Here is a 17,352-nt window from a genome sequence, read left to right as displayed (position 1 = left end):
GTATCATCACAGCAAATTCCGTTCCAGGGAATGCAGAGTGGGGATTTTCTTGCTCAAACAGAGCTCAGCATCATCTTAAATCTTCCTGGGAACACATGAGCTGAGCATCATGACATGATGTGAGCACCAGGGCTTGGGGCAGAGCAAAACCCAGCCTGCTTATAGGCCTCTCCTTTTTACCATCTGCTGTCACTAAAACTGGGGAATAGCATTGTTTGCTACAACTTGACATTACAGGAAGGACTGGGGTAGGCTTCCATGCAAGAGAAAGCTTCTTATTCCATATAGATACAAAGAAACTGAACAGCTCTAGTAGCTCTTACCTTTATGTATATTCCAGACTTACTGGTTACATTACAAATTATACCACTGCCCCTTGCACTTCAAGGAGCAGTTTTTTCACTGCTGGTAAGGAAGCCCTGCTTAGCACATCTGGAATAACTAAGAAGTCCTTTTCACTCTGATCCCCACAAGGCTTAGGTCTTTCTATTGATGTCAGCAGGCTTTGGGATCAGGCTTGGGCCACGTATGAGGCTGATGCAGCTCGAAGTCTCCCTGTACTCATCCACACAGCAGCTTAGCCCTGACGAAGGGAGGCACTCAGAGCTCAGTTTTGCTGCACCGTGTTCTCTCAGGGGCTTTTAAACATGGCAACTTAACAGATTTGTGAACAGCAGCTACATTAAGGGCTGTAAAAATGATGCAGGTTTCTTCTCCTTCAGGATGTTTGGCTGTACTGAGAGCTGGGCAGGCTCCAATGGGTTCAAGCCCTGCAGGTGCCCAGAGATCATCTAGCAGCAGCCCACGAGGCACCTTCCTTTGATGGTTTTCCTTTGGGAAGCTGCAGCTGTTAGGATGCATTTGCTGCTGCACAGGAAGAGGTGTAGCTCAGCCCTGAAATTTGGAAGTGAAAGAAAAGCATCCGTGAACTTACAAAGATGGGATCAGAACAGGAGCACAACAGCCCACACCCAACATATTAGTTCTCTCATCGAAATAACTGTATTTACAACATGCTTTTCCCTTAATTCACTTTCCAAGTGCTAAGTTTGATTCCTCTGCTGAGTCTTTGAGCAAAAATCCACTGTGTTAAACATTAATATAAACACTCATTAAGCAATTACAAACATACCAAGCCGAAACGAAGTGGGTTTCTCTTTTTCCCAGCTGGTCTCATTAGTTGACAAACATTTTTTGGAAAACCTGGATGACATCTGGTTTCCTTGCAAGCTGCTGTGCCAGTGTGCCTGTGCTGTCCTCGCTGTCCTGCAGCCCTGTGCTGAGCAGCATCTGTGCAGCAGCTGCATGCTGCCCAGCACACGCTGCATGCAGGGCTGTGGGAGAGACAGGATGTCAAGAAGGAACTGAGACTGCATGCTGGCTTCAGCTTCAGCCCACTTCAGAAGCAAATGTTGGATCCTCAGTGAAGGAAACTGAATTATCAGAGGAAATGCACCGAAAGATAACTTCAACCAAGCAGTTGTACAATGGTTCAGCTGCCACAGCCTTCCCAATGGGATGACTGAACCCACAAATGTATGGGATACTTCTTTTTTCAAGCCCAGCCATGCTGGTAGAAATGCTATGAGCACCCACCTCCCTCTTTCAGGCTGTCTCTCCAACCCATTGAGTGATACTAAGCTGGCTGAGCCAAAGCAAAACAGGTTTGCAAACAGATTGGGAGGACTTAAGCCAACTTGGATCATTTTGAGTCATGGGAAAAGGGTGCCTATGTCAGGAGGGAAAGGCTGTGCAGCAGAGCAGAAGGTCCGTGTTAGCTGTGGGCATCTTATTGCTCTGTATTTGGGGTGGATTTAACAGTGATGCATGAGAGAGTGGCTTGAAAAGGTGCTGGATGTGACCTGGGTCCCTTATGGGCTGGGGCATCCTGCCAGCTCACTCCAGGGCTGAGGAGTAAATCAGAAAGGTTTCCCTGTACTGCACACAGCAAAGAGCATCCCACAGGAGGAGGCTGAAACAGCACTGCTCACGGAGTCTGCTTATCCCAATGAGCCTTCCAGGCTGATTCAGTTCAGCTCCAGCACAGTTAGGCAGCCCTATAGCCCCGTTATAGGATGGGCCAGCCTTAGTCTCCTGATCTAAACCTGCATAGGGTTAGTATCTTTGATGCTGAGGGTTATTATCTCCTGCTGTTGTTGCCCATAGGGGTGGAGCAGGATAATTCAAGTAGAACACTTTGCAGGAGCAGATTAGGGTGGGAAACACCCCAGTATACACCGACACAAATGCAGCAAAGGAGTGCAGGGTATGAGGAGAACATCACAAAGCTCCCAGGGCTGGACAAGTTCAGCAAAACCCAAATTTATTTACTTGAGGGGGTGAGGGGAGAGATTGAGAGTTGCAAGACTGTTCAATCTCACCACTGAAGCGTGTCATTAAGCAAACTTCAAGGCTGGGGAAGTTGCCAATTTTAGCAATGGTTGAAACCATTTCTATATACTCTTTTTTGAGAGAGAGATGCTGATGCAAGAGATGCCTCATACTCTCACTGGTACTACTATAGCAACTCTGTTTACTTTCAAGCTCTGTTACTATTTACTCATAAGGCAGTTTGATAATTGATAAGGCTTTAGAGATAGTGCAATCATGTTTGTCTGCCCACCTTAAGAGTTTTGAGCTGCCTAATTTCAACCATGTTTGATGAAGGGTACCAAAACTCCTGAAAGCTTCATGCAAAATGAGCAGCTGCATAAAAAGAAAGCCAAATGAGCGTGTCCACACAGGGGAAAAGCCCCAGCACAGGCTCCAAAGCACCACTAGACATCAGAAAGTCCAGCAAGAAGAGAGCTACTAAATGAAAGTTGCCAAAATTTTTTTAAAAAGACCAGGGTTCATATGCTGTGCTGCTCCAAGAGCTGCTTGCATCCATGCACCTGGCATCTCCTTGTACAAGCAGATGCAGCACAGGCTGCTTTAGAGGCTCCTGTTCCTAAAGCAGAGTCTTGCTGCAACACGGTGTGTGAACACGTAGCTCAGGATGCTTACCAGAACGGTTCTTCCCATCCTTTGCATGGATGTTGGCACCCAGGGACAGCAGCATTTGAATGGTGCACGTGTGTCCTTCCTGCAGTGGTGAGCACAGGTATGTGTGTTATTTGTTCAGCAAAACCAGCACAGTTCCTTTGCATTTAGAAGAAACGACACAGGCCTGAAAAGAAAAAAGGCCACAACCAATCTCCAGGCACCTGCAAAGGCACAGATGCAAAGTGAATCTGCCACGGTCAAATTTGGGACCACCAGGAATTGTTACAAGATCCAGAGGATCTTAGAGCAGCTGAAAATCTCTGTTGTATGCTTGTGGCTGTGCAGATCCATTCCATTAGGCAGGGACTGCCCACACACGGCCACGTTGCTGCTACAGGACTCTCAGCTCAGCCTTTGCTCAGCCTTCCTGCGAAGCCCTTGCCAGCAATTTTGACCCAGAGGCCAAAAGAAGAAAGCAAGAGGCATCCCAGAACATAATCCTCTCTGCAATTTTTTCCTCACAATTTCAAATTAAAAGCATTGCAAGTACTTAAGATGATGCTACAGTGCAGGGATGTCTCTGGTGGTGGTGTTACAGTTAAAGACTCAGAGGAGGACCATCTCCCAGAGCAGTTTTGCTCTTGCTGATGGCTACAAAGGAGTTAATGCACAAATGACCTCTGACTTAGCACTGGGTGACAAGACCTAAAGATGTTTCTTAATGGCAAATTAGTGCACTGATTTGTCAACAGATCCTGCCTTTTCCTCTCCTCCCGTCGAGTAACTCAATTAAAATGCTTTTAACTTCTGCTAGCCACAGAGCTCTAGGATCCCTGACTTACCTTTAATAAAGGACAGCTGGCTGCTTGTTAAAAGGACAATGTCACCATAGAACTGCTGTTGTCCCATGCTGTAAATTTACTGCAAGTATTAGGGAGATCTACAGCTGCTCTTCTTGAGGCGTATTTCAGCTCAGAGAGAAGAACCTGCTGCTGATGTGCTCTGCTGTGCTTCTATCTGCATACCTTCAGACATCTGCACTTCCTGAAGGATTGCTCCAGCATTTGTAATGCCTTGGGAGATGTACAGCACCACACTTAAACACAAGCACAACCCGTGGTGCTCTCTACCATGCCTCTGCCAGCAGCCAAATGTAAATGCTGCAGGGGGAAATGCAATGCAGCCCTCACACCCGTCCTGGCTTCACAAGCTTGGCCTGAAATAAATCCTCTCTCCCTAAATAATGCGCCTGATTTTGTATTTCCTTCTTCCATGCAATGAATTAGCCTTTGTAATGTGGCATGAGAGTGGAAGGCCCTTATTTTTATCCTTACCACCCACTCTTTTCCCCATTATCATACAACTCAGTAGCATCACATTCCCATTTCCCTGCTGCATGCCTCTCAGTGGCAAAGACAGCAAAGCCAGGAACTGCTTTTGCTGCCACAGCCTTGGCAGCAAATTGAGTTGAAAGCATAATTTGATTTTCATGTATTTATAAATGCAAAGTAATAAGGGAAAAAAAAGAAAAAAAAAGAAAAAAAAATACAACACCAAAACACCACCGGCCAAACAAGTGATGCTGTAAATATAAAGTGACACTGAGCCTCGGGAAGGATGAGAAGCCCATCAAATTGCTCCCCAATCAGCCGCTCACCAAGACAGAGCTGGGATCTTCTCCAAGGCACATTATTTTCCCCAATAGCCTTGCTGTTAAACGTACCCTTGGCAACCAAAAGGGCTTTCAACATGGTTTCTTAGAGCATGGGAGAAAAGCTTCCTTTGTGGGAGCCAGCAAATGCCACGGCTGGGTCCTGCTGGAGGAGAATGCTGTTGCCAGCACTCTCAGTGAGTGTCATTGATGCTTTTGTAGGAATGGGGCACGGGGATGCTGCTTCATTCCCACTACAAGACTCTGAGCGCTGTGTTAAAGCTCATGAGGTTTGACATGCTGGGCTCTGAGCAGGGATGTTTCCTTTGGAGCACAGGCAGTCAGCAGCATAAAGCAGAAGTGAGACAGCAGGCCCTCAAGGGGAATTCTGGTCAGCAGGGAGGCTTTGGGGATCTGCTCTGCATGCCCAGGGAGCATTGCAGGACCCATAATTTTACTCTTCACAGGCATGAGACAAGAGGAGGAGAAAGCTCAAACAACTCCGACTGGAATTCCAAACAACTGTTGTATGAAGGACACTGATAAGCACTGGGAGCTCCCTCCACCTTTCTACATCTCTTTTCCCATGCCTGGCTACAGGAAGGCCAGAATCTGACCTCCTGGGACAAACAGTGTCTCACAGCACATGAGGCTTTTTGTGTTCAGCAAGCTGCTGGCATGGAGACCAGCTTCTGATCCACCAGGGTCCAAACCAGCAAGACTGAAGAAAGAAGAGAAAGAAATCTGAGTAGTGTCCACCAATCCTATCCTGTCAGGTGAGAGATGATGCTGGTGAAGAACCATCACCTCTCATGAACTGTTCACGTCCACAGCTCCCATTAACCAGCAGAGTGGACTCTCTCCAGGCACTACATTTTGTGATAGATTGGAAGAATGATTCCCACCAGAGATGTGGGTCAAGTCTTACCCACAGCACGACCAACTGTATGAGTGGTAAAGGAAAGTGCCCTATTGCCACCCACCTCTGCTCTCTCAGTGCCACTCAGCCATATTCCATGCAGGGGGGTTCAACCACCCTCAGCACAGTCAGATACTGTCAGGATTTGTAGTGAACAAAGCAAGTCAGACATCCACCACAGTACAGACAGCTGGTCACACTTAAGGGTCTGAAAAACACTGAGTAGGGTACGGGGTTGGCCAGGAACAGACAATAACAGAGGATGAGCTAGGAATGTAAATCCTTCATCAGTGGCAAACACCTAAGCTTTTAGATGCCTGATGGTAGTGCAGCAACTGTCAAAGGCTTTGCAGAGGAAACAGAGGGATAAGGACAAACCTTGGCTGCGTAGTGCAGTGCTGTCAGCTGTAGGGCTGTTGCTCTCCCATTGACATCGACACCCAGCTCAGAGACAAGGAATTGGATGGCTCCATCCTGTGCTGTGACTGCTGCCCGATGCAGAGGCTGAGCACCCAGAGCATCTACAGCTGTGGGACAAGCCTGAAACAAAGGGAAGGGGGGAAAAGGAAAGCAATGAACAGCCTGGCAAAACTCTGAAGGACAAGCAGAGTTTGCCTGCCACAGCGGCAACAATGAACACAAGGGATGCCACCAGCACCAAGTGACACCAGGTTTGGTAGCACTGTCATTTGCAGACCAGAGCCAGGTCTCTGCTGAGCTTGAGACAAGCAAGAGTAGTATCAAAATAGAAGAACAAGCCAAAGCAGCAAGAAACAACCCATCTCCAGCCTCTGAAGTGGAAGAGAAGAATTTGGATGTAGGTTCAAGGGAGAGAGATGAATGCAGGACTTCAAGAAATCTCTTCTGTGAGTCTCTGAATGCAACCACAAAGACACAAAACCAAGATGGGTCATATGGATAGTACACAGCGTACTTGTCTAAAAGGATATAATACATCTTCTTGCAGTCTCATGGTCTGACCTAGAAAGTTTTACTACCATTTTGTACTGCCTTTAATGTTTCCAGTGCTGGTTTCATGGCTGTAAGCCAGAGCACCAGAATGAGGAAATGAAATCCACAATTCCATCCTCATCGTCTGAAGTGTGAGACTGAAAAAAATGTAAGCAAACATTTCATACTGTAATACTGTTTGACACACAAACACAAGAGCAGAAACATCTGAAGTTAACAAGCACTTGAACATACTTAGAGCACCAAACTGTCTCTGCAGCCCTGTCCTGCTGCATGCAGAGAATTGGGGTCCCACATTCCTTTTATGTGCTTCTGGCCCATCCTATGCCATGCTGGGAGCTCAGCTGGCCAATTCAGTGTGGCACAGGCAGGTTCACTGTTTGTACCATGCTAGCTTTCTGCCAGGCCAGCAAATTGCCTTGAAATTGGTGCAGAAGGCAGGCCATGAAATAGCAGAAGGGGTGAGAAGAGAGGAACAGCTCCACCTCCGTGAGAATCAGCCATTAGGTGGTCTCCAACCATCTCACATTAACTCAGCAGTCAATAAATAATGCAGTGGTCTGGTTCCTACCACGCACAATTGGCTCTAATGACATCCCTATTATGCCTTGTGTGCCGGAGGAAATAGGAGATTACTGGGAGACAAAGATGGGAGCAGCAGCTGTCTCAAGAGAGGGAGGTCAGAGCCGAGCTGCTGCTGGTTCAGCAATGTGCCTTTGGTTTATCCACCCTCAGTGTGGCCAGAGGAGCCTTCATACTGAGCCCTGGCACTCCCAAGAGTCCAGTTTTGGCTTTAACACTGCTGTCCCTGCAGCAGAGGGCAAGTCCTGTCCTTCCCTGCCACTGTCCCTCCATCCTTCACCAGCCAGGGGACATTTCCCCGTCACAGGGTGAGGTCTCCTACACGATCCCACTCCTGCTGACAAAAATCTCATTCATTTCCATGGGAAGTTTGCCTGAATTGCTTTGGTACGATTTGGTTACAAACTGATCATCTGTCCTGACAGCTTTAGCTCAGGTCATTGGACAAGGGAGCAGAAGTTTTTGGCACCTACTTGGTGTTTTTCCAGGAGCAGTCGAGCAATGTTGACATGCCCGTTCTGGATAGCATCCATAAAGGGTGTGACTCCACAATTGTCCCTGCTGTCAGGTTTGTACTGGCACCTGAGAGAGAAGACAAAAGCCAGGACAGAGTTGGTGGCAGCTGCAAAATTCTCACCATCTCAGTTGTTTTGCACTGGTGGAGCAGCAGATCATTAGTGGATAAATAAGAAGATATATAGAGCCTGTCTGCATACCATGCATAAACCTGCCTTGGTGTTTTACAATCCGAGATGCAGGCCAGCTGGGGATTTTAGGGTCAGAGATGTGGTACTCAGCCAGTGCAGCTCATTCAAGTTCTACAGATCATTTTCACTTCCCCTGCTCCCCAAAGAGATGATGCTATAAGGACTAAGGTGCACCCAAACCTTGCAGAGGAGGAAATCTTAGCTTCACCCAACAATGTCACGTACAAAATCAATGCCCACAGGTCTCAATCAGGCTAAAGCTCCGTTGAAATGAGAGAAGAGCAAATTAAAATTGAAAGCCTGGCTCAAATCACAGGGCTACATTTATGCTGGGCCAAGCATGAACATGAATGGGTCAGGCTAACGGTTGCAGTGGTTGCAATGCCTGGGGAAAGCTGCTTCAGCTCTTGCAGCACTATTTAGGAAGGCAACAGGATCAGGATGACTGGGCATAGGCTGATTTAAAGCCACTTCATAGCAGTCTCCCAGGAGCTGAAGCCTGGAAATAAAGCCTGGAGGAGATGCACGAAGACCAAGCTGGGCAGAAAACTCTTTCCTTGTTATCATATGGCCACACTGGAGGCAACAGGAATGAATCAGCACAGAGGAAGAGCCGAGTTATATAACCAGGGCTTATGTCACAGCGAGGTCTGAGGCCATCTGAGCCCATCCGGAGCTGCTGTTTGCCTGCAAGGCCCAACACCAGCCGTGAAAAGCCAGGAAAAAACAGAGACAGCCTCAGGATCGCATGCAGAGCAGCTGTGCAGCTGAGCTTCCCGGATGGAATAAACGCCCTTTGTGTGCTGGTGGCTGGATGGAGGCGGGGGAGAGAGGAGATGTAGCACTGGGAGGAAGCTTGCTTACCGCTCCAGGAGCAGCTCCACAGCATCAAAACAGCCGTGCATTGCTGTAAGAGAGAGAGGAAGCAAAGGGTAATTTATGTTTCCACGTCGCTGTCTGCCCACGGTGAAACATAATCAGGTTTCGGACCCTTTTGGCTTATTCATGAGATAGGGAGGAGGTCTGAGAAGCTTCGTATTCAAAGCTTCTGCTTTTATTTTTGTAATTAAAACATTGCCTCTGGGTCTCAAGTCTTCTCTTCTCCTGATTCTATAGTAAAACAGGGGAAAAGTATGCATACCAGCCTCGTTTGCTTCTACTTGCAGACTGCATGCGTGAGAGAGTACACACAATTAAGCTGACACAAAGATCTTTTCCTGCCAGTATTCCTTAATCCCTGAAGTGAAATCTATGAGATGCAAAATCAACACAAAGAGATGGTGAAGAGCTGGATGGCATTTTCACCCTTCCTCAGCCACTCAGACCAACCATCCCTCCCATTTCATCATCCTAATGAAGCATCCTCGCCTAGACAGCATCTCTGAGGGAAAACAACAGCAGTGGGGGAGGATGTGAACATCATGCATTGAAATAATTTTTTTTTTTTTTTAAATAAACTTCATATTACAGCAACATACAGGCAGCCTTAATCAGGCTTTTTTTGTGTGCGTGTATGTGTGGGTTTTGCTATTCTGGCAGGTCGTAGAATGAAATAAATGAAATAAAGAATAAATGATCAAGCCAAGTTCAGGGCTGCGACATCAGGCTGTTTATCCATGCCATAGAAGAGCAGCCCCCAGTGAATGTGTTAACAGCAATAACCTTCAGATGTGGCTGCACAATAGATGCTCTTTGAAAGCCCAACCAGCACTCCCACCCTCCCTGACGTTGGCTGTGTTTTCTTGCTCCCTTCCCACACAGCACCCCTTCACCTGGGCTGATGTAAATTCAGGCAGAATCACGCTGTGAAAAAGATTTTTGAAACACGGGCTTTAAAAAAAGCCAAGCTGTCTGAAAAAAGAAAAAGCCACCCAAGCAACACAATTATATCCCTGTACAGCAACACAGACACGAGAAAGCTGCTGTGCTTGGATCTGCTGTAGCAATCCACTTCCTCTAATTACATCTCCCCCCCTCTCTTGCCTTAGGCTATGGATATATGAAGAAGCAACGCTTGAAGAATCAGCCTAAAAAAAAATAAATAAATGGCAAGGGGAGAATATTACCCACCATCTACCCAGGGATAATGGTGCCAGGAAGGCAGCTGGCCTGGTCACGGGTTAACGAGCTCATATCCACACCCAAGGATGTAAACTCATGGAGAAGGCAGCTCATCTGACCTGATTTCCCCCAGCAGCCTTAGGAGCTGTGTCTGCATGCTGGCACCAGCACTGAGCAGTGCATGCAATGAGCATGCCTCCAGCATGGTCCTGTGTTAAAGTGATGCTGGGGGCAAAGGTGGTTTAACAGCTCCAGGCTTTCCTGCTGCCCCATTGCTTCTGCAGCAGCTGCTGCTTCACTGTGGCTCAGTCTGAAGTGGATTTATCAGTGTAATGACTGGAAATCAACACAAAACGTGTTGAAGGCTTTGCCATGGGGAAGGTCAAACATGGTGGGGTAGAGATAACTACTGTAGCCCCATATCCCAAGCGTTATGAGGCAGGAAAAGATACTTCAAGGTGTTCTGCAGGAAATTCCTCACCTATATTTATACACATTCCTCCATCTCCATATTCTGGACATCCATCTAAAGGCTGAGAGGGGCTGTGAGCCCAGCCAACTGATGCAGGCACAAGGACAGAAGACTTGGGATTACACAGGGAGAGCAGAACACGCAGATAAGCAAGGATTACCCATTTCTCACTCACGCAAGCTGCTCCTCACCGCTCAGCATGAGACATCAAACAGCACATCAGCTATTTTTCACTCTCAGGTCAAGCACAAGGACTATGGAGCAGTCAGTGCCTGTAGGCTGGGACTGTCACTGTTGATGAGCACAGCGTGGTGGACAGGCGACTGCTGAGGGCTGAAGAAGTAATAAGAATGACAGCCAAAAGGGTGATATACCCAACAGATTAATTACAGCACAGTAGAGGACTCCTCCCTATACCTCGGGTCTTTCCAGAGAGTCAATCCCTATTACAGTCTTTTGGAAATGAATTTAGGTAGTTGTGGCTTTAAGCAATGGCTCCCCATGCTCAGATCTCCCACGGTGGCATGGATGAGCACCAGGAAATAAAGCCAAATCCCCACTCAGGAACAGCACATTTTAGTTTCAGGTAAGCCATCATCCTGCAGCCCCAAGGCTGCCCCACACCATCGTTCCAAAGTGCTGTCACACACTTTTCCCTTCCCTGACCCCCTTCATCATCCCACAGCATCTCTGGAGGGCAGAGTTAATGGGATTTCTGCCCTGGAAACACAAATGTTATCTGTATGGCTGACCTTGCACATCTCTGTGGGTAAGCAGACCTGCTACTCTGCAAGCAAAACAAGATGTGTCAGGACAAACTTAATTCTGAATTAACAGATTTTGAGGCCATCCAACTTAGTAAAACATGAAGGACTTAACTGAGGTACACCATGTGGCATTCATCAGTTAGGCATCCAGTTCTTAACGATGGAAGGAAAGTCTAAAAGCCAGAAACCAAACACAAAATGCCTCTGGGTTGCCATTCAGGTAACTGTCTTTCTGCCTCCTACTACGTTTTCAGATAATGTCTGAAGTTCTTCAGACCAGGTCATTCCCTTTATAGGTCCCATATATCTCCCTTCTAAGCCACTGAGAAGGGTTTAAAAAGGGAATTGGGCACAGCAGACTCAGCCTCAGTACTCTCCCAGCACAGAGTACCTATGCAGAAAGCAGTCTGCATTTCTGCCCACTCAATGCTACCTTCCTTCTTAAGGGGAACACAAGAATAACAAAACCTGCAATGCAATTCTACTGGGTGCTGTGCCTACCAACCCTACTGCTCTTCAGATTTACCACAAAGGCTTAATCCACTGAGCATCTGAAGAAGGATGGATTGGTTTGAGATGCATCCCTTACAAAAACTGGTGAGACTATGAACCAAATTGGGAAAAAACACACAGATAACATTCAGTGAAATGGGAACTGAGGACCCTCCAACCTCATTAGCACTGGGGACAGGACTCTCCTGACCTGCTGTGTGCAGTGGTGTTCTCCTGATGGTGCTCTCTGTGTCCCAGCTGCTTGGGGACACAGCCAACAGGTACTGGAGAACCTGGAGATGGCCCTCCCTGCTTGCAATGTGGAAGCAGTTCCAACCATCCTTGTTCTTCAGCAGCGGGTTGGCTCCATGCTCCACGAGCTCTTTGATCACCTCCAGGTTCTGCCTGGTGCAAGCCATCATTAGGGGAGTCCTGAAAGAAAAGAGATGATTAAAAGCAGTGTTTCCTATCCTGGTCAGTCCTACCCCTGTCATCCAGAGGGTCAGCTGTGGTTGTAGGTAGCAAACCATGGACAACAACACTTCTCCTAGCGTGACTGCCAGCAAACGCCACTCTGAAAAACATCTGATGCCAAGGAATTGTTTCAGAGGGAAGATTTTCAGAGCGTTGTCCTGTTTCATGTGCCTGAGAACAACCTTTGGTATGGAGGAACATTTCTACAAGCTCCCCAGCAGAACAGCATTTTCTCCATCCCATAGTTTTGGGGCTGTCCTTCGCACAGATTGTGTGGGGTTCCTGGCAAGCAAGGTCAGCAGGTACAACCTGCACACAGACAACAGCCCACCTTGCCCTGCTTCCAATCCCACACCCACTCACAGCTGAAACCCATGCATTACAGATTAACAACACCAACTCCTGCCTGGAAAGGTTCAGCTTCTAATTTTTCCTTTTTGGATAGGAGAAATTCCTTATCTCCTTCTCCCTTCCCCCCTGCAAGGACCAGAGAGGTTGTAGGTTCTATAGCCAACCCTGAGGGAGCACAGAGATGGGTGTCAGCTGAGGGCTTACCCTCAAGGCAAAGCATGGGTTACTTAAGGCAGTGAACCTTCATCTCCAGCATTAGGCTCTTCGTTGATGACTCATTTTAATGATCTCAGCAGCAGCAATTTGTTTTCTTTAATTACCACGTTACCTAACCAACAGGCATTAGGAATAATAAAGGTTTAACCGTTGCAAATAGGAGCCATATTCACCATTTTATCGATCCAAAAACTTCACCCCATCATCAAACTCTGGGTGCTTGCACAGATTGGATAGAAATCTTGAGCTGTCCCAGAAATGATGAACAGCTCACCAGCACCAACTGACACGTGTCAGCTGAGGACAAAAAGAAATACATTTCCCCATTCACAAGAACAGCACAAAAAACTCTTCCCGTTGGACAAAGCACGGTGAAAGATTTGGCTTTGACACGAGGACAAATGCTTCCAGTTTTAAGGATGTGCAGAGAGTGCTGAGAGGAGAGATAAAAATCTCCATTGATGGAGGTTTTTAAGAAGAGATGAGATAAACGTCTGGCATGGGCAGAGCTGAGACTGAAGCTCATTGCATCCTGCAGCTCTACTTCCACACAGCTCTTCAGACCAGCACATAATTTTAATGCAGATGAGACTTTGAGGGCTAGGACACGTGCCAGGATGTATGCAGTGCCCCGTATTTAATCCGTGGTGCCGTGGACCTATCACAGAAAACCAGGCTTGCACACAGTTCTGAGATCTCTGCCTTCCTCTGCTCCCCCTGATGTCAGCTTGGTGCTGGCACAGCCTCTAATTAGGAGGACTTGGAAGCTGCCTTTGCTTTTGTGTTACTGCAGCTTCAAGAAGGCATTGCTCGCCTTTCATTCATGCTAGGGGGAATCTCTTGCTTTCTTCTGCAAGGTGCTAGAAGGTATTCCTTCCCCAAAAGCAGAGTTTGACAGGTATGTAGCACTCTATTTAACCCAGGCCTGCTGCAGGCCTGTGGAATAGACCTTGTTTTCTACCCCCAGTGCTCATTCACTCACCATTTGATGATATGTTTCCTACAGCAGGCAAAAAATAAAAGCCCTGAAGAAACTAGCTCTTTCTTGGGTCGTGATGCTGTTATTTTATCAGTAGCAAATCTTTCCCAAAAGGCTCTGTTTGCTGGAAGGAAACAGGAGCAAAGTTTTTTTTGTTTTCTTTGGTGTTGTTTGGTTTTTTTTTATAATGTCTCTGACTTCTTATTTCAGTTCCAGAGGAAAGAGATACACTGAGTACTATCACACAAAGGAGTGAAACAAACTGAAGGAGATCAAAGCTTTTAAATTGAATCTGCTAATGAAGCACTAACTTATAACCTCCATGATAAACAGGGGGAGAACAGTGAGAAAGCTGGAATTAAATTTGCTCCCACCCTCAGATTTGTAGAATCACAGAATATTCCAAGCTGGAAGGGACCCATAAGGATCCCTTGGCCTGGTCTAGTGGTTGACAACTCTGCACATAGCAGGGTGGTTGAAACTAGATGATTATTATGATCCTTTTCAACCCAGGCCATTCCATGATCACTGTGGATCCAACTTCTGGCTCCACACAGCACCACCCAAAATGCAAACCCTACAACTGAGAGTGTTGTCCAAATGCTTCCCAGGAACAGAATTTGTGTTGGATATTAGGAAAAAATTCTTCACAAAAAGAGTGGCATTGGAAGAGGCTGCCCAAGGAGTCACCATTCCTGGATGTGTTCAAGGAATGTGGAGATGCAGCACTGAGGGACATGATTAGTGGGCATGGTGGGGATGGCTTGGACTTGGTGATCTTAGAGGTCTTTTCCAACCTTAATAATTCTATGATTCTATGAAGCTGTGGGCTGCCATGAGTTCTTCCCCCAATCTCCTCTTTGGGTTGAACAAACCATAGAATCACCAAGGTTGGAAAAGACCTCCAAGATCATCCAGTCCAACCACCAATATTTCCCCATTAAACAACAGGCCTCAGTACAACATCTAAACATTTTTTTTTAACACCTCCAGGTTTAGGACTCCACCACCTCTCTGGGCAGCATGTTCCAGTGCCTGACCACTCTTTTGGAGAAGAATTATTTCCTAATGTCCAAGCTGAATCTCCCCTGGCACAACGTGAGGCCATTCCATCTCATCCTATTGCTTGTTCCACGGGAGAAGAGCCCAACCCCCATCTTGCCACAACCTCCCTTCAGGGAGTTGCACAGAGTATTAAGGTCACCCCTGAGCTTCCTCCTCTCTAGATTAAACAATCCCAGCTCCCTCAACTGCTCCTCATAAGACTTGTGCTCCAGATCCCTCATAGCTTTGTTGCCCTTTTCTGGACATGCTCCAAGGCCTCAATATCCTTCTTGTATTAAGGGGCCCAAAATTGAACACAGTACTCAAGGTACAGCTCCACCAGTGCTGAGTACAGGGAGATGATCACTTCCCTGCTGCTGCTGGTAACATTATTTCTGATACAAGCCAGGATGCCACCGGCCTTCTTGGCCACCTGGGCACACTACTGACTCATGTTCAGCCAAGTGTTGACCAATATCCCCAGGTCCATTTCCTCTACACAGTCTTCCAGCCACTCTGCCCCAAGCCTGTAGCACTGCCTGGGGTTGTTGGGACCAAAGTGCAGGACATGGCACTTGGTCTTGCTGAATTATCCTCAGGTGCTCCTCACACATTTTGTCCTCCAAAACCTTCCCCATCTCCACTGCCTTTTGCTCCCTGAAGGGTTTGGATAAAGCCTACCTACCAATCAGCCCTTTTCAAACAATCCACGCTGGCTCCCTTGGCCAGGAGGTAGGAGACACACTCCCTGTGCCCCATGGAGGCTGCTTCGTGGAGGGGTCTCTTGTAGTCCCCATTGGCTACCTCCACATCCATGCCCAGTGTATCCAGCATCAGGACCAGAAGGTGGAGGTGGCCATGGCGAGCAGCCACGTGCAGCAGTGTGTCCCCAGAGCGATCACAGCGCAGGTTGGTGGCAGCTCCATCCCTCAGTGCAGCCTCCAGAAGATTCAACTTTCCTTGGCGGGCCAAGGTCAGCAGCCTTGGCCACTCTGCCATGTTCTGTGCCTGGAAAAAGAAGAGGGGAAAGGCAAAGTTACGGCTGTTCTGAAGTGGACATTTCTCTCCCCTCAGGAGAATCACAGAATGGCCAAGGTTGGAAGGGACCTCAAGGATCATGAAGCTCCAACTCCCCTGCTGCAAGCAAGGCTGCCAAACTCCCCATTTCATACCAGCCCAGGCTACCCAGAGCCCCATCCAACCTGGCCTTGAACACCTCCAGGGATGGACGGGGCATCCACAACCTCTCTGGGCAGCTGTTCCAGCACCTCACTACTCTCATAGTAAAGAACTTCCCCCTGACATCCAATCTAAATCTTCCCTCCCTCAACTTCAAACCATTTCCCCTTGTCCTGCTATTATCTACCCTTTCAAAGAGTTGACTCTGAATAGCACTTCCCTCTTCCTCAGCAACACTGGAGGATTCTGAAGGCTTTGCCTCAGGATAAAGAGAAATGTTCTTGTTCCTTAGGGAGGAAAAAAGTAGAATTTTCATTTTTTCATCAGGAAAACAACAAAGAAACTTCTTTCTTCCTTGAAGGGGGAGAAAGAACAGAAATTGGCCCTTCTCTAGGAACACCAGAAATTTCCTTTTTCCTCAGGAAAAGCAACATAAATAAATAGATAATAAAAAAGAGAATTTTTATTTTCCCTTCAGGAGAAAAAAAAAACAACAACATGAAAAAGGTGAAATTTCCTTTTTTTCAGGGAAAAAAAAGCACACACAAAAAAAAAAAAAAACAACACAGACTTGCATTTTCCCTCATTTAAAAGATACAATCAGTAATTCTTGTTCCCTCAGAAAAAAAAAAAAAAGAAGTGAAATCTCCTTTTCCCTCGGAAAAACATACAGGAAAATCACTTTTCTCTCAGAAAAGCAGAAATAGAAAGAATGTTTTTCCCTCAGAAAAATGCATAGGAGCAGCAGAAACTTCCTTTCAGGGAAGGGGAGAGAAAAAAAGGAGGGGAAAAAGAAAAGGAGGTAAAGGGGAAAGGGGGTGGAAATAAGGGAGGGGGGGAAGGGGAAGTAGGAGGGGGCAGAAGTAGGTGGGGGGGGGGGGGAGTAGGAGGAGGGGGGGAGAAAAGGGGAGGGAGTAGAGTGAGGAGGGAGGAAGGGAAGGAGGGATGGAAAATATCGGTTTCCCTTAGAAAATAATGTGAAGTTTCCTTTCTGTCAGAAAAAAAAAGCGAAATTTCTTTTTCCCCTCAGAAAAACAAAACAAAACCAAACAAACCCCAAATTTCCTTTTCTAAATCAAAATAAATAATAAAAAGCAAACAAACAAACAGAAATTGGCTTTTTCCCTCGTGGAAAACGAAACAAAACAAAGGAAGGAATCGTACATTTTACCACAGTTCACCACTCAGAAATCAGAACGTCCACGTTTCCTCAGACTCCCCCCATGCTTCAGTTCCTACCCCATTCCCCCCTTCTCCTCCCATTCCTACATCGGGACACGGCCAGCCCCTCCCTTAGGACCCACCCGCGCTCCTCCTGCGGTATGACGTCACCGTGACGTAATCAGCGGCCCCGTGACGTCACACGAACCCCGCCCCCCGGAACGGGCGGTGATAAACAAACTCCGGGAACGTTCTCTCTCTCTCAGCTCCGCAATGGCTTCTCCCGCCCTTACCCGGCCCAACCCGGAAGTGCCTCGGTATTGGCCAGCACCGCGACGCT

The 17,352-nt window shown here is 47.2% G+C and overlaps 1 protein-coding gene across 6 annotated transcripts; it reads right to left on the bottom strand.

Moving 5' to 3' along the window:
• Positions 1-308: 308 nt before the first annotated feature.
• On the bottom strand, positions 309-17,328 carry ANKRD16 (ankyrin repeat domain 16). 6 transcript variants are annotated; one of them, XM_003201816.5, is made up of 9 exons: positions 17,156-17,328; positions 15,358-15,680; positions 11,820-12,040; positions 8,681-8,723; positions 7,583-7,691; positions 5,934-6,095; positions 3,007-3,085; positions 1,133-1,334; positions 309-894 (listed from the first exon to the last, which is right to left on the bottom strand). In XM_003201816.5, the coding sequence occupies exons 2-8, from the start codon at positions 15,669-15,671 to the stop codon at positions 1,177-1,179; spliced, it is 1,086 nt and encodes a 361-aa protein (XP_003201864.2). In that variant the 5' UTR covers positions 15,672-15,680; positions 17,156-17,328; the 3' UTR covers positions 309-894; positions 1,133-1,176. The 6 variants fall into 6 exon arrangements, 4 of the variants coding, with proteins under 4 accessions (XP_003201864.2, XP_010707258.1, XP_085066276.1 ...); XM_010708956.4 differs by lacking the exon at positions 17,156-17,328 and adding an exon at positions 17,016-17,147; XM_085210150.1 differs by lacking the exon at positions 17,156-17,328 and adding an exon at positions 16,039-16,063.
• Positions 17,329-17,352: the final 24 nt, after the last annotated feature.

Source organism: Meleagris gallopavo, chromosome 1 (assembly GCF_905368555.1).
Source record: "Meleagris gallopavo chromosome 1, MGAL_WU_HG_1.1, whole genome shotgun sequence".
NCBI lineage: Eukaryota > Metazoa > Chordata > Aves > Galliformes > Phasianidae > Meleagris > Meleagris gallopavo.
The sequence above is the reverse complement of the archived record's forward strand: the minus strand, read 5'-3'. Positions and strand labels throughout refer to the sequence as shown.

Excerpts from the sequence above, each read along its gene's own strand:
- ANKRD16 (XM_003201816.5), bottom strand. The coding sequence starts at position 15,671 with ATGGCAGAGTGGCCAAGGCTGCTGACCTTGGCCCGCCAAGGAAAGTTG. Across the intron at positions 12,041-15,357 it reads TGTTTGAAAAGGGCTGATTG|GACTCCCCTAATGATGGCTT; the intron begins GTAGGTAGGCTT and ends CTTTTCTTTCAG. Across the intron at positions 1,335-3,006 it reads GGATGGGAAGAACCGTTCTG|CCCTGCATGCAGCGTGTGCT; the intron begins GTAAGCATCCTG and ends TCTCTCCCACAG.